This window comes from Podarcis melisellensis, assembly GCF_964234715.1.
Source record: "Podarcis melisellensis genome assembly, chromosome: 2".
In the NCBI taxonomy this organism is placed as follows: Eukaryota; Metazoa; Chordata; class Lepidosauria; order Squamata; family Lacertidae; genus Podarcis; species Podarcis melisellensis.
The window spans coordinates 40,939,120-40,960,700 of NC_138529.1; the positions used below are offsets into that span (position 1 = coordinate 40,939,120).

The 21,581-nt window shown below is 43.7% G+C and overlaps 1 protein-coding gene across 1 annotated transcript in view; it reads right to left on the reverse strand.

Annotated features, from left to right (window-relative positions):
- The window catches only part of DNAH9 (dynein axonemal heavy chain 9), a gene marked incomplete at its 5' end in the record, with an annotated part of 180,545 nt that extends 159,483 nt beyond the window's left edge, over positions 1-21,062 (reverse strand). The window contains 15 exons of the mRNA XM_081894902.1: positions 206-341; positions 871-1,112; positions 1,557-1,812; positions 3,898-4,024; positions 5,590-5,658; positions 7,622-7,736; positions 9,426-9,576; positions 10,896-11,012; positions 11,189-11,356; positions 13,980-14,213; positions 14,909-15,120; positions 15,816-15,946; positions 16,272-16,430; positions 17,360-17,556; positions 20,670-21,062. Of these exons, the coding sequence (XP_081751028.1) occupies positions 206-341; positions 871-1,112; positions 1,557-1,812; positions 3,898-4,024; positions 5,590-5,658; positions 7,622-7,736; positions 9,426-9,576; positions 10,896-11,012; positions 11,189-11,356; positions 13,980-14,213; positions 14,909-15,120; positions 15,816-15,946; positions 16,272-16,430; positions 17,360-17,556; positions 20,670-21,062 (2,707 nt within the window). The remainder of the gene's footprint in view (positions 1-205; positions 342-870; positions 1,113-1,556; positions 1,813-3,897; positions 4,025-5,589; positions 5,659-7,621; positions 7,737-9,425; positions 9,577-10,895; positions 11,013-11,188; positions 11,357-13,979; positions 14,214-14,908; positions 15,121-15,815; positions 15,947-16,271; positions 16,431-17,359; positions 17,557-20,669) is intronic.
- Positions 21,063-21,581: the final 519 nt, after the last annotated feature.

The window sequence follows — 21,581 nt, forward strand, 5'->3', positions numbered from 1 at the left end:
TTCCAGGACAAATATCTTACCTGCTTTCAGTGATTGTATATTGTGTCCAATCTCTCTCTCTCTCTCTCTCTCTCTCTCTCTCTCACACACACACACACACACACACCCTACTTCTGCTACTCCCACATAATCCCAATAGCAACAGAACCACCCTGCTACCCTAGATCAATTGATAAGTAGCTTGCATGAGCAAGGACAAGTTCACCTGTGTTTTCCAAAAGGTACTTCAGTGAACATTCAATGACATTAAAGAATCCATCAAGGACAATCTCATCCACATGCTCCAAATAAGCTTTCCAAATATCAGAAGTTGGATCTGCTGCAAATAGTCTCAAGTTTTCCTAAATATATAGAAGCCACAATCAAATGAAGGTGATCTCAACATTTCAGCATTAACAAAAGGTCAGACAGTCCCATAATAACCAGTTACTTGTATTTCTCCTGTTGTCTTACATCGTTCTGATATTCTCAGCCTATGTGCAGCTTACTAAGGCTACACAGACTTCATAGTTCAAAAGGTTATTAGCATTTATAAATACTTGGAGAATATACCAGTTCTAGTGCCAACAGCCTGCTGGAATACACTACTTGCAACATCTGGTGAGGAATTCAACATAGCTGCACATATCGGGCATGCCTAAAACAGTCGCTGCCTGTGTAAGCTGAGCAATATGCTAAATGCAAATGTCAATGTACAGCAGGGTGATAGCAATTTAACAGCCTAACTTATTCATGCCCCTAGGGAAAACCAGACAGTCCCTTAGACAATAGCAATTTATGACCAATTCTGATGGAAAATAAATAATTACAGATAGCATTTCCTGGGAGAATCCCCATTATAATTTATGTCAAAAAAAACAACAACTCAACCTTGATTAGTAAATGGATCTTATGTCCCGAATCTGTGATGAGTCGATAGTGTTTGTCAAGTCGTTCATGTCGACCATCTAAGTACAACAGAGATTCTTTCTTCCCATCTTTTCTTTCAAAAACTGGAAAGACCCAAGTCTTCATTATATTCTGAATTTCCTCAATGTTGTCCTTGGTTTTCTGGATTCTTTGCTCAAGATCTCGCACACAGTCAACTAGTCGTGAAACATGTTCCCAAAGCCCTTTCAACACCAATGGAAAAAAAGTCAACAAACATTCAATTGACAACCCAGAAACAAACCAGATAATTTTAAAAGTGTATTGGTTACTGAATTGCCATAGAGAATACCATGAGTACATCTATAGGAAGAAGACTGCAATTTACAGCATTCAAACCAGAGTGAACCAGTAGGACTTTGGGCCAAGAGATGGCCTAGATCAGCCTTTCTCAACCTATAGGTCCCCAGATGTTGAACTACAACTCCCATCACCCCTAGCTAGCAAGGCCAGAGCTCAGGGATGAAGGGAGTTGTAGTACAACAACATCTGGGGACCCACAGGTTGAGAACCACTGGCCTAGATGAAGAAAAAGAAATCTGGGCCTCAAATTATTTTATTTATTTGCTTTTCTGTACACCTTCATCTCTGCCAGGTTCCACGGAGCCTATTACAGAGGTACTTCTTACCTTCTGTTTTCCAGTTCAATGTTTCTTCTGCCTCTCTCAACTGACTATCAATCTCCTGCAGCTGGTCCTGTACAAGGGGGTATTCCACCTCCAGAACTGTGAGCAGGATTTTATTGTACCAGGTGACCATCAAGTCTAGGTTGGCTACCAGCTTCCGGAAGGACTCCTTGGAAGAAAAGATTTCTGCTGCTGCCTCTGGTATCTTCCCAGTCTGGCTTGGCCCAAGGTAACTCACTTCTCGCAAAACTGACACCAGCTGCAAAACATATTCACACAAACCTTTGGATTACTTTTTTAAAGAGTCCTATTTCTTCTTCTTTATAGCACTGTTTCCTTGCCTAGAATTGATCTAATCTCAAAACTGGAGGAAAGAAAAGTTCCTGCTAGAAAACTGATGTTGATTAGAGACGATCTTGGGGCAGCTCTTAAAGGCAGTCTGTTCCTTTTACACCATACACCAGCGTGAGAGTAAAACCGGGATATCTTAGTTACTAGGGCATGAAGGAAGGTTATGCTCTTCTAGATAAATTTATGGAGGATAAGTGAGGGTGCAACTATGCTCCTTCTGTTCGATCTCTCAATGGTTTCCAGTACCGTTCAATAACCTTCTGGACTTACTAAGTGGAATGGGTATCAGTGCCACTGTGTGGTAGTGACTCTGTTCCTACTTGAGGGATCATGTCCAGAAAGTAGCAATGGGAGTGTGCTCTTTGGACCCTGGCTGTTTTCACTACAGGGAGCCACAAGGCACTTTTTGTCCCAAATGCTACCCAGCATCTATAACGAAGACGAAGGGAGCAGTCAGCTGAAGTTTTGCAGTAAACTGTCATCAGTATACTGATGATATCCAGCTCTATTTCTCCATTGCATCTGATTAAAGGAGAGACCGTGCAAGTCCTGGACTTGGTGGTGGACTGGATGAGAGTCAGTAAACTGAGCTTGAATCCTGGAAAGATGGAGGCCTTGTGGGTGGGTGGTTAACTGTGACTGGAAGATAGGTCAACTGCATGTCCTGGATCGGGTGGCCCTGCTGTCAGAAGGAACAGATACATTTTCAAGGGTACTCCTTGGCTCATTTCTCTCACTAGAGGCCCAAGTGACCTTTGTGGCAAAGTGTGTGTGTGTGTTTTTACCAGCTCCAGCTAGTACACCAGCCACTGGTGGAGGAAGGGGATGTGGGGGGTGCAGTATGCCCCGGGTGTCATCCCTGAAGGGGGGTGACATCACCATGCTGCCCTGCCCCAGGGTGCACAGGAGATGCTCGCCCTGCCCCAGGGTGCACAGCATGTGCGCCGCTCCGGGTGCTGGAGCAGCTAGTTCTGCCTCTGGCCCCAGCTACAATCATTCCTAGACCATGACAACCTGACCACAGTGGTCCACACACTGGTAACCCGAAGGCTTATTTACTGTAAACACTTTAGGTGGGGTTGACCTTGTATCTGGTCTGGAAGCTTCAACTACTGCAGAATGGCATGGCCAGACAGCTCACAGAAGCAGAATACAGGCAACACATTATTCCGCTGCTGAGAGAGATGCACTAGCTGCCAATTCCAGGTTCAAGGTACCTGTTCTTCTTGTTGTTTTGCCAATTAAATTTTACTGCTTTTCAAAAAAATCAAACAAATGAATATAAAATTAATTCAAGTTTAAAAGTTGACTTCCCGCCCCCCCCTTCCATGATGTTTCTCTTCCCTCCCTTACTTGCTGCTCAGTATAAAATACTTTTCCTAATTCCATTTCAATACTTAAAATATTTTAGTATTTTACTATTAATTCCCTCCCCCTTTCTTTGTTGATTCACAAGCCTTAAACAACTTGGGCTACCTGACTCCTTATGCCAGGCATAGGCAAACTCGGCCCTCCAAATGTTTTGGGGACTACAATTCCCATCATCCCTGACCACTGGTCCTGTTAGCTAGGGATGATGGGAGTTGTAGTCCCAAAACATCTGGAGGGCCGAGTTTGCCTATGCCTGCCTTACGCTCTACCTTGATCACTGAGATTCTCTGACAGGGCATTTGTGGTTCCAGGTGCCCCTGAGGTTTGGTTGGTCTCCACCAGGGATCAAGCCTTTTGTGAGGCAGGCCCTGCCATGTGGTATTTCCTTCCAGCAGAAGATAAGCAGATTGTCCCTGCCTTCTTTCAGCTGTCTTTTGAAAACTATTGTTTAGATAGGCCTTTGAAATATTTTTTTTTTCTCATTTTAACCAATCCATTTTTATTGATGTTTTACCATAGTTTTCAATCATGTTTTTATGGATGCTTTTTGCCCATTTTATATAAGCACAGGTTATAAATGAAGAAGGAAGTAAGTTAGTAATAAAACGCTCTCACATCTTACCTGAGGGTCAAAATTTACAGCAATCAGCTTACTTTCCGAATGCCTTCGGATGATCGGTCGAGTGAGGTTATATTGCGATTTTTCAGACACAGTTTGGAACCACTCCTTATAAAGCTTCTCTTGGTATCTGCCATAAAACCACAACCACCATGTCAGGCTCTGTAAACTGTTAGGTGGCTGTCTGAACCCTTTTTGCTGGAACAGATTTCCTAGCTATGCTGCAAGCAAAGCTGTGGAAAGGAAACTGCAGGTGCCAAAAGCAGCACAAGATGTGAGTTCCTGCAGTCGTGTCCCTTATCCTTCAGGAGACGGCTAAAATAACATCTCCAACCCTGAAGAATCTATAAAAGGGGAGGCGGCCTTTCAGGTAATCTTGTTCAGGGTCTTATGTGTTAACAAGAAGGCACTGAACATGGCCTGGTAGGCGATCAGTAGCCAGTGCAGTTCCCTAGGCGAAAGTATAGATGTGTGCTGTACTCAACAACCTTCTGCACCAGTCCCAAGGGAAACCACATACACAATACATTACTGTAGTCCAATCCTGAGATTACCAATGCCTTAATTGCAATGGCCAAACTATCCCTGTCCAGGAATGGGCATAGTCAGAGTTCGCCACGGAGTTCACCTGAGCATCCAGTGACAAAGCTGGATCTAGCCGTATGCCTGAACTATGCAGCTGTTTCTTCAGAGGCAATGCAACCCCCATCCCAAACTTATGAACTTCCCAACTCCTAGAACTCAGAATCACAGGCACACGCACAAACGCTATACAGCTAAGCTGTGGATTTTAAGGTATTTGAAACTAACTTCCTTTACTTAAGTAAATATGTCCAGTCTTAGATATGTCCAGTCCTGAGTTAGTGCAGCTCCTATGTGCACCCAAGATGCATAAATGTGCAGGTATATAATGGAATGGCTCAGCACTAACTGTACAGTAAACAGAACTCAAATGTGGGAGCTTTGATAACTAGATAAAGGAAGATCAAATTGCAGTGTTTCATCCATTTGTGCAATCAAGTAGGCAGCATTTTGGGAAAAGGCACACTGCCACAGCTCTCCCTAGCCTCCAAGAAAGAACAAGGCTTCAGAATTTTATTACTGTGCTAACATCAACTTGCACATAAAGTAATTCCAAAATATGAAACTCCTCCAGCACAACCAAGGGAGAGGAACAAATTTAAACTAAATTAATATAAAAGGCAACTATTAGCTATGCATTGCCTGAATCCATCAAAGCTATAAAGCATGGGTAGGCAAACTAAGGCCCGGGGGATGGATTGCCTTCTAAATCCAGCCTGCAGACGGTCCGGGAATCAGTGTGTTTTTACATGAGTAGAATGTGTCCTTTTATTTAAAATACATCTCTGGGTTATTTGTGGGGCCTGCCTGGTGTATTTACATGAGTAGAATGTGTCCTTTTATTTAAAATGCATCTCTGGGTTATTTGTGGGGCCTGCCTGGTGTATTTACATGAGCAGAATGTGTCCTTTTATTTAAAATGCATCTCTGGGTTATTTGTGGGGCATAGGAATTCGTTCTTCTTTTCCCCAAAAAATATAGTCCGGCCCCCCACAAGGTATGAGGGACAGTGGGCCAGCCCCCTGCTGAAAAAGTTTGCTGACCCCTGCTATAAAGCATGCCTTAATAATGACTAATATTATCTCAAATCATGTCCTAAACAAACAGACTTACTTTTCTAGCATCTCCATCAGATCTTCATACTTCTGCACCATTCTTTTGCCTTCAGCAGAGTCCAGGCAACTGCCAAAAAGAAACATCAAAATAAATATTAAGACTATGTGGTGTAATAGCCATTATATACATGTCAATATTACTTTTTCTTGTTTTTAAGTAGCTTTTTAAAAAGTGCATATCGCATTTTAGTCTGAAAGCCCTGAAATGCCAAATTATATACATATACCTTTCCTGTCAAATATTTTTTCTGTCTGACCTCTCAATTTTTCTCCTGTTTCTCAAAGCACAGCCTCCTTTCTCTGTAATTCACAGAGACCTGAATAGCAGTCCTCATTTTCATTCATTGTCTGGTTTTAAAGACCATGTTTGTTTGGAGCCATATTTCACCAAAAACTGGCTCCCTAAGCAATTAACAATTGAAATTGACCTGAAGCTATAAGTGATCAGGTGTGTGTATGTATACTTAGATGCCAAACATCACAGGACATGAACACAGGTGTAGACGTACTGTATGCTAGCTGAAATAGGCTGATCCTCCCATACGGGAAGAAGAGAAGAGAAAGTACAAGGAAATGCCGTAAATAGAAAATAGTTTTCTCACAATCAGCCAACCAGCTATTTCAAAGCATATAAAATTCTGTTCTCACTGTTACCTCATCTAAGCATCTTGGACAGAAGTCAATATTCTATGAAGGCAATTGTTCTGTCTGTGCAAGTATTTCAGCTTGCCAGAGGGAACAATCCCCCCTCTCCCCTATGCTATTGTGGGGGTGCTCCCAACACCTTCGGGGCCAGTTTCAGGGGTCACACATGGGGGAAGAGAGGGGGGCAAACTCTCCATTGAGCAAGTACAAGTCCTTCCACTGGCAGGGTGAACTCTGCTCACTTTGGCTCCAGGACTAGTTGTAACATTTCATCTCATGTCAGCTTCTTGTTTCTGCCTCTTCCATTCTGGTTCCATTCACCAACCAGAGCAGACCACAGACTAATCTAAAGAGGCTTATAGACAGGTCAGGACTGGACCTAACCACCAGTATTTGAATGATAGTATCTGGAAATTCAAAATATGCTGCACTTAATTCCTTAGGCAGGATATAAGCATACAAATACAAACACACACACACACATCTTTTATTCTATTTATTCTTCCTTCTATCCTGCCTGCTTTATCACCTGAATTTTTACCAGTGGACTCTTTGCAAAACAGTGGTACTGCATGATTCTTCCTACTGTGACCTCTGACTCTGCACTGGGCATCTATTCTTTACACTCTGTCCGTGGTATCCTAGACCTAGTTCTGCTTAGCAAGATTAGATTGTCCTTTAGGAATTATGTAAGGTTTTATCTAAATGCAAAAGCTCTGCAAGTTACCGCTTTGCCTGCCTTGTGAAAGCTAAAGATATCCCAGTTCATCCCTAGAAACCACTGTGCAATGTCTTCCTCAGACTTTTGACTCTCTCAACAACCCATTGTCTATGAAAAGCCTGCTTGCATCTTACACAGCCTTACTAGGATTACTGATGTCAAAACATAAAATTAGGACAAGCCAAGAAACAATTTTCAAGCTTAGCTTGTGACGTTAAGGCCATGGAGACAACCTTCTCAATTTTCCTTTAAGCCCCAACATCTCTGTAATACAGAAAACAAGGCAGCCCACTGATTCACAGGAACCAATGAAAAAAATAAAATGCTTATATCAGTGGTAGAGAACTACCGACTGGCCAAATCCTTATCTTCTTACCCCCCAACAGGCCAAGTTTGACACATGGGTAGGGCTGCCCACCCTTCAATCACCTAATATCACAATGACATCAGCTGATTATTGGTGCTTGTGACAGGGCTTTGCAGGCACTGGTGACTAGTAGGGCCTACAAAGCCCCTTTTGTCCAAGTCCCACCTTTACCTGCCCCACGGCCGACATCATGTATGACATCAGGTGTACAGAAGATAGACATAGTTTGCTGAAATAGCCTAGGTGCACAGATCAGAGGTTCCCCACCCCTGGCTTAAATGAAATAAAGATACTCACAGGTGGGTGACATGCCTGAAATTACTAAATGGGATCTGGATCCTGTCTTTTAATTCCTGGGCCCAGCGAATTCCTCCAGCAACCAATGGCATATTCCTGTGCACTGTAGGATAACCTGAGAAAAACAAATTCATCCTGAAGTGAGAAGCATGAACCAGTGTACTGCATGGACCCAGCAACAGAGATTCTCTGATGTAAAACAGCCAACCAAAAAATATGCAAAATACCCCTCCTGGGTTGTACTAGGTCAGCCTGCAAGCAACTCAATTTTTGAACGCTCTCACACTGAGTGGGAGAGGGGAAACTTCTCTGCACAAAGAAAGCCTACTAGAAAGAAGGGTTTTAGCCTCCCAACATGCTACGTTTTTGCATACAATTGTTTTTTTCTTCCTATGGGCTTGGAAGAGAACAGTCTCCAGCACAAAGCATCTCTAGCAGCTCAGCTCCTTCACATTCTGCTCAGGACTCAAGTACAGAGAAAAAGGTTAATAAGAATTCCAATCTCTTTTCCACTCCATATGCAGAAGCTTCAATAGAGGTGGACAGTCACATGACATAAGAAGAATCTGCTAGATCAGGCCAATGAACCATCTAGACAAGCATCCTGTTCTCACACTGGTCAGCCAGGTGCCTGTGGAGAGCATTCAAGTAGGACCTGAGTGCAATAATGGTCTGTCCGCTTGCGATTCCCAGAAACTCAGAAGCATATTGCCTCTGGCAGTGGAGGTGGAGCACAGCCACTGTGGCAAGTAGCCACTGATATGGCGTTGTCATCCATGAATTTGTTGAATAGTCTTATAAATCCCTCCAAGGTGGTGGTCATCCCTTCCTCCTGCAGGAGGAATTTCCATTGTCTATTTACGCACTGTGTGAAGAAGTATGTTGACTAGCAGAGAGCAATTGGGCCAGTATCCCAAAAAAGAATTTGTGATAGATAATATGGTGGCCCCTTCTCAGGTCCGGTGTCTGTTTCCGCTTCTCTAACAGGACTGAATGACACATCAACAATGAGGCTTTAAAGCAGGGGTCAGCAAACTTTTTCAGCAGGGGACCGGTCCACTGTCCCTCAGACCTTGTGGGGGGCCGGACTATATTTTTTGGGGGGTGGGGATGATGCAAGAGCACCACAAGCCCCAGTGGCTGCTTACCTGTGTCTTGTGAGCAGCAGGGGGTGGCGGCAGGACGATTAGTGGTGCGTGAAAGGGCTCTAGGAGAGGGGCTGCTTAAAATGGTGGCTGCTTGAGCGCCGCTGCTGCTGGCACCAACAAAGCCAAGCCCACTTCCTCCTCTAGGCAGGGCGAGGAGAAGCCAGGAGGATGGAGGGAGGAGGCACTGCCACTGCCATGTGAGGGAGAGGGAGGGAGAAAGAACGTGCGTGCTGGCAATCCATGCGGCGATTCCCGGACCGTCCGCAAGCCAGATTCAGAAGGCAATTGGGCCTGATCCAGCCCGCAGACCTTAGTTTGCTGACCCATGCTTTAAAGTTTATTATTGTAGAGGTAAGGGGGCACAGGAAGCTCTCCATTCTCAAGTTCTGGAAAGGCTTGTAGGTATTGTAACAAAATGACCTAATACACTGTAATTTGCACAGCGATATTGCTTTTATTTGTTTGTTTGTTTGTTTGTTTGTTTGTTTGTTTGTTTTAAACATATGAAAAAGTCTATCCTACTTAAACAAAGATTTGCAATATGAATTATGAACTTTTTTATTTAAAAGCTGCTTAAAATAATTGTGCACTTCCTTGCTTTCTAAAGGCATCTTGTTAACTGAGCATAAAGCCATTCTGAAGTTGCTAACAAATACCTAGTTCCAACTCCTCCTGAATATGTTTCAGGTAGATCAGTTTAGCATCGTCCAGGTCTCTGTCGAACATTGTGATGAGAAGATGATATTTAGAATAGGCATCTGCTGCTATCAATGGCCGTTCCAATAGACTCCCAAATATGTCTATCAGCTACCATACAGAAAGAAATGGGAAATATCTGTGACTTTGTGTACATGCCCTGGGTCCAAACAAGACCAGCAACCCTTTTCAACACCCACATATTTCTTCAATGACCCACCTAGTTACTGCAGTTCACCAATCTATCTGATGAATGTATGAAACAGGTTTTAATCATAAGCCGTGTTTGATATCAGTTACACATTGTAATGGTTGAAATCAGTTGATAAAATGATTCCAATGAAGAATTTCCCATCCCCAAAAGACAGGAATAGGTTCGTTCATTATTTCCCCCACATTTTTTTATTTTTATTTTTGCAGCAAACACATCCCTTCACTACAATTATTACCAAAGACTGCTTCTGCCTCCCATCTCCCTATGTTTTTATTGTTCTTTTCCTTTCTAACTAAATGTTCTGCATCTCCCACCTCATCCAGCTTTAACTAGTCCGTCCTAACTCTCTGACCTCTTGCTGGTAAGCAGCAAATGAATGCTACTAGCCTTTCCTTGAATAGTGGAGGAACAAGGATGGGGAAGCGAGGGAGGCAACTTCTGCTCTCTGAGATCTAGCTGTTTGAGGTTTTAACCTATCTGGTAAATTTCCTTCACCAGATAAAACTGTGGCCACAAATCATTTTATCACAACTTGGAACTAAGAAATCCAGGCTAAAAGGTGGCTTCAGGCCTCCAAATCATTGTGGCTCTCCCTTCCTTTGCAAGGGATCCTTTGGAGCAGCATCGAGAACCAAAAAAGGAGCCAGCACTGTGTGCTTAGCGAATGCAGATAAGGTAAAGGTAAAGGACCCCTGGATGGCTAAGTCCAGTCAAAGGCGAATACAGGGTTGTGGCGCTCATCTCTCTTCAGGCCGAGGGAGCTGGCGTTTGTCCACAGACAGCTTTCCGGGTCATGTGGCCAGCAGGACTAAACTGCTTCTGCTGCAACGGAACACCGTGACAGAAGCCAGAGTACACGGAAACATAGAAAATACATGCAACTTTTTACATGGCCATATATTATTTGTTGGATTTTTCCTTTTTATTATTATTAAAGTAAAATTGTTTAGTTTTATAATCTCTCTCTGAATGCTCAGCAACTGCAGTTTGAACCTATGGAGCTGTACAGCTCTGAAGGTCACCAACTGAAAAGCCTATTCACATGATTAATGGAATGCAACTAACATCTTAAAAGTGGTAGGAAGATATAAAATACCATTAACTGGCAACTCTTCAGGGCATTTGTAAGAAAAGAAAAGAAAAGAAAAGCTTTGTGTATAGAAAAATAGGGCACATTCACTACACACTGCATTGTCCTAGTACAACAAATACAAACCTTGAATGCGTGCTCTATGCTAGCTGCATCATCGAAGGCCTGGGCAAAAGCATTCCCTAGCCTCCGATCCATATCTTCCACTTTCTCCTTGAAGTCATACACATCATCTTCAAATTCCTAACAGAACCAAACAACAACCCAATGAATTCATGTCACAGTTGATGCAGCAGTTTCTGGAAACAACTCTCCCTCAAATACCAGACTCTTCAGTGTTAAGCTCGTAAAATCCTTTTTTGGTATAAACATTCAGCATGAACATGAGCTGAGTTATTATGGAATCCAGAACCACCTACCATGTTGGCCACATCCAAGCAGTCATATGTACGATCGGAAAACACTTTGTAAGCCTCTTGGAACTCTTCATACATGCTCAGAACTTGCTGGCTCAGAGATTTCCCTTTTATGCCACTGAATTCGAGCTTCTCCAATTTCTCTATGTCCAACGCAGTCACCAGAAGGTCCTACAAATTGGGATAATTAACAGTTATTACCCACAACAAATTATGGTACTGCTTCCCAACAAGTGGACTAGGCCAGGCTAGACCCATGACTGCCTCACACTGGTGCCCAAGACAAAGAGAAGTTATAGTTTATTTTTCATACTGTTATAGATCAAGGCTAGCCATGCCACCTTCATTATCATCCCTCAACTTAAGACATATATAACTTATATATACATATTTTTAAATAGTTAAGTGACTAAGACTGTTGTTGAGTTAGTGCTGGTGTGGGGCAGGTAGGGGCATTAAACTCAATGAATTACAAATCGCTAACATCTCTGTTTGCCTTTCTCTCATTAGATCAGCTCCTGCCTAGGCTACAATCATTTAGCTTACTTCCTAGCAAGACTTATTGGGAAATATCAATATGGCTTTAAAGAGGCATTGATTATTGCTGTGCTTTCTGCAAGGTTAATTAAAGGGGTGTATAAAAATGCAGCAGGCCTCCCCTCAAATCTATACTACTTTGCATTCAACTGAGATTCTGTGCTTTAAGACAAGAAGAGACCAAAAAAAAAATCTAATTGGAGCCATTTTTCAAGGGAACTGGAGCATGTGTCAGCCGCCTATATTATGCTTCTGAAGTCTTTCAGTTTGGGGTAGGAAAGGAATGAAAAACTCGCTTTTATTGCAGCCAACCAAAAATCTTCTTAACCTGTGAAATCCCGTGGTGTGGTGGCCGTTTGAAACTAATGGAAAATCTGACAAGTGGAAAACAAATTGCAGCCAAAATGCTTACATACAAAAGTTGTATAATCTGAGGAAATTGTGAGCCAGGAATTCTTCTTTACATTTTACAGGGAGATTCAGGAGCCTGTGTAAAGCCAAGGAGATATAGAATACCCCACATATACCACATCTGTGAGCAACAGGTCAGAATTAGGCTTTCTGTCACATTCCACATGTGCTGATTCAGTGCATCATATCCCTGCATGTCTCACACAATTGTGCTAACCTCTAGCAGTCTACATGGCTGACCAACAAAATTGGGGTGGGTGGAGAGTGAATGCTGGTTTAGCATCAGATTATATGCAATTTGACAAGGCTTCCCCATGTGATGTACTTCTCAGATCTGATGGGCAGCAGATCAGCATTTGCTTCTTTTGAGACTATATTGTCCAGCACATATTTCACTCTTCTTAACAGCTGACAATGTTGAGACCTACAGAAAAGTTCTCTTGTTCTAAAACCACGCAAAGGGAACATTGTGCTTTATTCAGACTTGGGTAAGCAAAAGTCTGCTCATGCAATGGGGGTTTCTTGACCTCTCATTGTGCCAACGCTTCCCTCAAAAAAAGTCAGAGGACTATAAATAAAGGTTTGGGATGGGGGGGTGGAGGGGAAAGAAGAAAGTGGTGAAAATGAGCAGAAGGACTTCTGTTGAACATCTCTAGATCTAACTGTTATATCCTAACTGTCCTTATGCCATAAATGCCATTAGCGACACACAGTGGTACCTCGGGTTACAAACGCTTCAGGTTACAGACTTGGCTAACCCAGAAATAGTACCTCGGGTTAAGAACTTTGCTTCAGGATGAGAACAGAAATCGCGCAGCAGTGGTGTGGCAGCAGCGGGAGGCCCCATTAGCTAAAGTGGTCTTCAGGTTAAGAACAGTTTCAGGTTAAGAACAGACTTCCAGAATGAATTAAGTTCTTAACTCTAGGTACCACTGTACCACTATTGTCTCTCTACACCCAATTCTTCATACCCTGAAAATGTCTGTTTTGTACACATATATTATAGATCAGAGTTAACCACAATTATTTAAGAAGTTGGCACATGACTACTGCGATGTTGTTGTTGTTGTTGGGGGAGGTCTTAATACCTGAGCAAGGAAAGGGGCAATTTCCATGTTATATTTGAAAAAAGAGAATCTGAGCCTGAGAAATTGGGTCATGCCTAAAAAACAAAACAGCAAGGGTAAAAGCTGTAGAACAAGATGCCATTGTAAGAACAAAGCAGATTCTGATTAAGTGTGGGAGGCATGCCCTATAAATACACACAGCATTGGGCTGCTCTGGGGATCTTTTAATCTGTATCTAGCTCCATTTTATCAGTGTAACCTTCAAGGATGAGGAAGAAGATAACCAAAAGGTAATTTGAAGGGTGAGGAAGCCTATGCGTCAAGAGCATCGCCGTCAGCTCTTGCTCAGAAATCCTGACAGCTTTTGCAGATCTCCTGTGGCATAAATCTGCATTGGTGAGGCAGATGCCTGAGAATTCAGCACCTCCTTGGGTAAAAAATTCAACCACATATTAAACAGCAGTATTATTTATTTACCACATTTGTGTCCCACCTTTCTTCAAAGGAGCTCGGGGTAGCCTATATAAGGTTTATCCCGTTTACAACCCTGCAATACAGAAAAGGCTGAAAAGCAATGGCTTGATCAATCATGCAAGCTCCATGACTGAATGGGGTGTTGAACCCATGTCTTCCCAAGCTAAATTCCCTAGACACCAGGAATCCTGACCCCCTGGAAGCAAAGAGTCAAGGGAAGAAGACAAGTTACAGTAAGGTATTTCTGACATTATATACATTGTTCTCTATATACAACAACATTTGTAATATTCCATGGTACTTACATTTACCATGTGGAGCCTATCTAGAAAATTATCCAATCGTGTGAAAACCATTATAGAAGGGAAATCCCACTCCTTTGCCTCTAGGCCTGGCTGAAAGTAAGTGCTGAGATTGTCTCTTCTTTCCTCAAAGGTCTGCTTGAAATAGTTGAAAATATCAAAAGTTGTCTGCACTTTGGCCAGACTTTCTTCAGTTTCTGCTTTAAGGAGATCTTCTGCATTGAGGTAAGTCCTAGCCTAGGTAGATAGAGAAGAGCAACAAACCTTGTAGTTTCAGTGGTATGGTTTGCTTGTTTTTTTAAAAAAGGAAGAGAAAATGAAACAGGCACAGAAACACAGCATATTCAACATAAGAGGCCTAATCCTAACTTAAATTGGTAGTTTGGAAAACTGACAATGGTTCATTGGGATTGGTATGCAACCCAATGGAAGGAGGCATAACTGTCCACATAGCTGTCAAAGGGAAGAGTAAGGGACATGTGCCTCTTTTATAACATTTCCTACAAAAGCAAAACACTGCCAAAGCGTCTTCTAAAGAAAAGGCACCATTCCTATATTTAAACCTCCAGCACTTGCTGAGATTTTCAGAGAAACAGGGCATCTCCCTGGATTTCCATTTTGCTGCTCCACTTAAAAAGGCTCCATGCATATCCAGGGCTGTTTAACATGAGGTCCTCTCATCATACCAGAGTACTCCTCATTGTCAAGGTACCTCTCCTCTCACTTACCACTGGAATGACAACTGTGGGAGGTACACATGCCCACTGAGGGCAACCGAAATGCAAGGGCTGAAGCGTTACAGTGACAAAGTGAGTGTTGCAACCTGTAGACCCCAAAGCATTATTGGAGCCCTCATACTGTGTCTGCATGGAACAGCAGTATATTATATTCTTCATTTTGCAGGGGGTGAGAAGAACCACTACATGGCCTACCTGTTGAATGAGGAGACTGCAGGTTTCCTGAAGCAGCACAATTATCCTTGCAGGTGTGCTGTAATATTTGGATGTGGCCCAGATTAAGCACACCACATGAAGCACTCGGTTTAGTAATGGCTTCAGCTCGTTGAATTCCACATTTTCTATTTCCTCTAGAGGGCGCTCTAGGGGCTTTAGGTGCACATTTATATCGTGGGCCTCAACCAAAGCTGGGATTTTGAAAGAAAAAGAAAAGTTTCACACAAGAGAAGTTAGGGAAAGGTGCCATACATTACTCAGGAGATCTTAAATACACTTCTGTGGAAACAATTTTGGTTTAATTCAACTGGGCTTACTTTCAAGCATGTATATTTCTGAATTACAGTGTACATTAAACTACCATATTTTTTGCTCTATAAGACTCACTTTTTCCCTCCTAAAAAGTAAGGGGAAATGTGTGTGCGTCTTATGGAGCGAATGCAGGCTGTGCAGCTATCCCAGAAGCCAGAACAGCAAGAGGGATTACTACTTTCACTGCGCAGCGATCCCTCTTGCTGTTCTGGCTTTTGATATTCAGAGTATATTTTTTTTCTTGTTTTTCTCCTCCAAAAACTAGGTGCGTCTTGTGGTCTGGTGCATCTTATAGAGCGAAAAATACGGTAGTTTTACGCACCACAGAGCAAAAACTGAAAAAAGAATACAACACATAAGACAAAATATGGTGCAGCTCCCTCCTCCTGGGACATTTCTGCCATTCTTCAAAGTCCTTCAAAAGCTCTGAGCAACCTTATAAAATGACTGAACCTTTACCCTGTCACATCCACTATTTCGACAAGAACTGAATAAGCTGATCTCCACATAGGCCAACCAGGAGAGGTTAGTGATCTGTGAATAAACACTATAGCACAAATTTTCAAAGTTTCACCTGCTTCTACATCTCTGAAAATGGACCTGAATGCTGGAAAGTAGGTGCTCTGCACTCTGTCAAGAAGCTCCATCATGGTCAAAACCCTTCTGGCTTTCAGCTGGCTGTAAATGCACTGCAGATCTTCAAATCTACAAGGAACACAAAATGGTGAGGCACTGAGCAAAGACACATTTCATGTCAAATATCCAGGCAACATACTCCCCCTTACGCAAATCCAGGTTGTGCATTTGCCAGTTTTTAAGATATTCCTAGGCAAAACAGTTTCCAGGGTAGAAATTTATTTCTTGTGCTAATCAGAAAGTTAACAGTTGTACAAGTGACGTCAACAGCAGTGAGTGTTTCCACATCAACTGGAGTCGAGCTCAAACCAAAGTTCTGCAATTGCGCTCTTATAGAAGCAGCTCTCGCTACTCTGCTTACGTCTTCAATGCAGAATGAAGCTATTAAATGTACCTGCTTTTCCAAAAATCCAGCTCCACCTTTGGACTGGGATCTTGGCCTTGCAAAAGTGGTTCTGAAGACTCTCTCTTTAGAACTCCCTGTATCTGGTGGGTCCATTCAATAACAGCTGATTCAATTGCATGGACAATAGATTTATCCACGAGTTCAGTGCTACAGAAAGCAAACATATGAGCAGATTAGTTTTACCTCCCATCTGAGAGTGGTAGATAAAAAGGCAGATCTAAAAAACAAAAACAACATGAAATTCTATCTTGCAATGAAACAATAGGACGCTTATCACGGTAGAATCTATGGTTCACTTTATTAACCCACATTATTTCTGTTCCTGATGTGCCACACATTTCCACACTTCTTTCTATTATAGTAACTACACAGTGTGAAAACCTTTACATAAAGCACCTCAGTACAATTGATTCACATTATTACCAGCAATAACTATCAAAGCCTTAATATGGAATGGTGGAGATATATACTACAGTGCTTTGAACAAAAGATCAAGCAAAAATGACAGATACAGTGGTACCTCGGGTTAAGTACTTAATTTGTTCCGGAGGTCCATTCTTAACCTGAAACTCTTCTTAACCTGAAGCACCACTTTAGCTAATGGGGCCTCCTGCTGCTGCTGTGCCGCCGGAGCACGATTTCTGTTCTCATCCTGAAGCAAAGTTCTTAACCTGAGGTACTATTTCTGGGTTAGCGGAGTCTGTAACCTGAAGCGTATGTAACCCAAGGTACCACTGTACTAAAGTTTTAGTAAGAGACTAGCTGGCACCTGGTATACTGGCAACGAAAACACACAATCATAATGTCCAAAATTGCACTGAAGACAAACATCGTTTACCAAAAAAGAAGTTGATTCTAACTAGTAAAAACAACTACCCAACACGAAGCAAAACCACACTGTGGTTTAAATTGGGGGTGGAGGGGGAGGCTATGCTAAGTTACAGCAAAAAGACCAGCTGTTAATGAAAACTCAGCTTTTGCTTTATAACACCATGCCTAGAATAAAAGCAATACTGCAGTCACTGAGTACATTAAAAATGACCATTCATGTCAATAACTAGAATATTGCTACTTACGTTTTCTCATTGTCAGAATCTATATATGGGTCTCTTTCAGGGTCAGCAGGGAGCGGCAGCAAAGTCTTGCCTTTAATTTGTCCAACAACTACAAAAACACTACTTTTCAGATTGCAGATGTGGTGGACGATATCCTGTGACACCACATGGGGCCAGTTGGGATGGTTTTTCTGGTTCCCCAAGAGTGGCACCACTACCTAGAAGACAGATTAGGTTGAGAAAGAGAAAATTTCAGAGCCCCTGGTTTGCCAGGTTACATCAATCACAACAGGACTTAAAAGTTTTACTTGTAAGTTTTACAAGTCCCATATTAATTCCTGAATCCTTGAGAGACGGTTGCTCTGATGTTCCCTGAACTAAAGAAAAAGGGTCAATTTGGAGAGCCTAGAAATCACTTCAAACCTCTGAAGCTCAGATCATCACTGTGAGTCATTGTAAGGAAAGAGGTCTGGTGAACAAATAAGGCACTTATCCATAAAGAACAGGAAGCTAGGAGTCCATGTACTTTCATTTAATTTGTTTCCAGCATCTCTCACCTCTTTCCTTTATTCAAGGTCAATTTCTTTAAGGTAACAGGAGCTGTAACTATGTTTTTACAAATAACCTAACAAAACACACACAAAACGATGTTGAGAAGCAAGTATGTCATTCCTACAAAGGACTCCCAAGGCATGCTACCAACCTGTTGCAAATATAAAGGGATCAATTTTTTTATTTTAAAAATGGCTGAATTTTTCAGACTGCCATTTGTTTCTATCGTTCCAGTGGCAGAGCAACAAGCTCTTTGTACACTTACAAACATGAGAATCTGTCTTGCACCAAGTCAGACCACACTGGCACATCTATGCCCAGTTACTCAGACTAGTAGTAGTTCTCCAGGCCCAGGGAGAAGCTGTTCCCATTACCTGGTAGCAGAGATCATTTAACTGGAGGTTCTAGGGATCCATGCCTAGTTACGGCCTCTCCCTTTCACAAACAAATCTGGATGGGTGCCATGTCTTCATTTTGCATTTCCTCATTTTGTGGGTTTGGTTTTTACATTCTTGTTCCTCAGCAACTTTCTGAGTAAAAGTGGATCACCTCCTCTTAAGTGTAGGCTAGGTTTATTATTATTATTTCATTACTATTGTACTGTCAGTCGCCACATTGCTGCCATCAATAAAGGCAGCTCTTTCCAAAGGTAAACACACCATGTTTATCGATGGTGACCTGCGGTCTCCAGTTTTTCAATGCTGCACTGTTGTAATGTGATTGTTCTATTTTTATTTTTATTATGTTTATATTTTAATGTTTGCATAACTGGTTGGTATACTGTGTAAACTCCTAATTTAGTTACGTTGGTACTAAACAGTAGATAAATTTATAAATAATAATGAGGGGACTCCTCCCCTGAGTCCCCTCACAGGGCTAATATACAGAAACTAATTCAGATTCTTTTTACCTTCAACTCTTTATGTTTATATGCTTGCTTCTCTCTCTTCCCCACACAAGTAATGGTATAGTTCTCTCTATGAAGAATTTGTGAAGATGAACCCTATATTGCATGAGTTTCAAACATCTGTCCAAGCCCAGGAGCTGAAGTGCTTGGAGAACAGATGGCCAATGAGCTAACCTGGGAGCAGGAAGCTCAAATTATACTGGACCTGACAGCAAGGGACACTCCAATACTCACCAGGACTGGGATAGAAAAGGAACCAGGCGCTTTTTGGCTAGCTGCTCACCCACCTGGCACTCCCCCCTCCCTTTGCAAACCAATAATAAAAAGAGACTGATGAATGTTCATCACTCTGTTGAAAATTTTGATGAAAACGCTTATTACAAAAAGTTGAAGGCACCAGTAGCATAAACAAACAAAGCTACCTTAATAGCAAACCTGACCCCAGTCATCCAGGTAGCTCCAAAATGTCCACTTCCACAGGCAACAGCTCTCCATAGATTGTAGAATTGTACATTTGGACGGGATCTCAAGGGTCATCCAGTCCAATGCAAGGGTACAGGCTTGTTTCCCAGACAGGTTCTCTAAAACCCTGTTAACAGAGGGTGCTGGGGACCAAACCGGGGACCCTCCTGAGGGCCCTGAGTTATATAACCCGCTCCTGTTCAGAGGACCGCCCCTCTTCTTACTACATGCTGCTACCCTGTACTTTTTTCTGGGGGGGACGCATACCCCTAAACATTTTGTGAATCTCTGTACTTTTGTCCATTTACTCTATTTATTTTTTTCCCGATTTGAACTATAAAGCGTGTTCTCATTAAAAAGAGAGCATGTGTTGCGGTTGGGGCCAGCAAAAACATCCCTAGTTGCCAGCCAGGCTGTGGCAAGGGAATTGAATGGATTGGTGGCTGCCGTTACTAGGGTAAATTGCATGTTGCCAATTAAGGGGTGGGATCAGAGGTTATTTATACTGGGCCCACTGAGTGTTCCTTTCTCTTTCGCTGTGGACACCGGATCACCTGCCCGCCCTCCCTTGAAAGGGCTTCTGCTTGACCTTGCTATGCCTGTCATGGGGTCGTTCGCCTTGGTGCGGGGGCCTGGTAGGAATTTACCTTTTGGCTGATTAGTGTGTGCCAATTGGGTTTTGCCTACTACGTAGCAAATCGTCACAACTTGTAAGGTTGGTGGTTAGGCATTGGTTAAATTGGTTGGTGGAGGGGTATGGATTGGCTGTGCCTACCCCTCCAATGCTGCTGCGGAATGGGAATTCCGTTAAAGGAATTCTGGGGCTTACCATCCCCTTGTCCAAACCCCTGGAATCGGGTGCGGGCCGTGTAAGACCCCAAGGCGCAGGCAGGGAGGAACTGAAGGGTCTGTTTCGCAGCCCCAGTTGCCCTGCTTGTTCCTCCACACTGACTTACGCTGGAATCCGGGAGTCAGTGCTATCCCCCAAGGCGGGGGGGGGGGGGATAGCTAGTCATAACCAATGCCTAAGCAACCATTCACAATCTTGTATGATAATAAAGTTGTGGCCAAAATTATGCCAAAAACCTTAAACAAAAATTATGTGTGATGTGTAAGTTATTGGGGAAGGGATGTTTTGGGGACCTCAGCACGCAAAATGGTGGTTTTCTTGAATCAAAATGAGAGTACCCCTATTTTTAATTTCCCCCCCTAAGTTTAGCAGCTTCTTGGCAGGCCAAAAAAGCGGGGGGGGGGTCAGCAAGGGAAACTACTCACCTGCTGGACATACAACTAGTATGCAGCTGCTGCTACAGCTACCAGGTGGGGGGGGGAATGCCCACCCCCTTATGCCAGACCTCTGACCCGAATTCAGCCCTCCCCAGAGCGCCCGGCCCCTTCAAGCAGCCCTACCTCCTCCACGAGGGCTGCGAGGTGCTCCAGGGGCGCGGAGGACAGGTCCCCATAGAGGAGGTGCCCGGGAGCCGGCGGGGAGCGCAGCGGCCCGGGGGCGAGGCGCAGCAGGAAGACCCCCTTGGCAGAGCGACCGGTGCCGGGCGCCAGAGCCAGCCGGTCGGCCAGCGCCAACTGGCCCCCTGCGCCCGGGGTGACGAGCAGCAGCCGCTTGGCCGGGTCGCCGTCGAGGAAAGCGCGCAGGAGTGGGCGCGCTTCGGGGCTCCCCGCGCAACGCTCCCAGCGCTCGGGCTCCACGCGCAGGCTGCTGGCCACGCGCGCCCCCAGCAGCCGAGCCCGGGGGTCCGTCTCGGGGGCGCTCTCGAAGTCCGGCTCGGGCTCCTCGCCCCCCATGCTGGTCGCCGGCACTTCCACCCGCCACTGTTTGCGGGGCGGAGCCGCTGTTGCTTTGGGGACGGAGGACGCCGCTCCGCCGCCTCCTGAGAGGAGGAGCGAGGGGACTTGGCGCGCCGCCTCCTTGCGCTCCGCCCCCCTCTTCCACTTCTGATAAAAACACGGCGACGCGAGGGAAAGCGCGAATGGGTTACACCTGGCGACGGATTTAGTCTTTTGAGCCCCCTGGACTCGGTTCCGAAGCGTCCGCAGCCCAATGCGTGGTTGCGTTTTAGCCGTTTAATTTTGAGTGCATTTTAAGAACAGGCACCAAAGGCTTGCTCCGCCTTCTCGCTTCCTTTCCAAAGGGCTGCTATTAAGTAATATACACCACTCGCAAGCGATAATTTTGAGAATTAAAACCATGAAGTCTACTGAAAGCAACAAGTCTTTCTCTTTTTTAGAAAGGGAACTGCGTGTATGTGTGTTATGGACCCTATTTCACCTTCCTTCCTTCCTTCCTTCCTTCCTTCCTTCCTC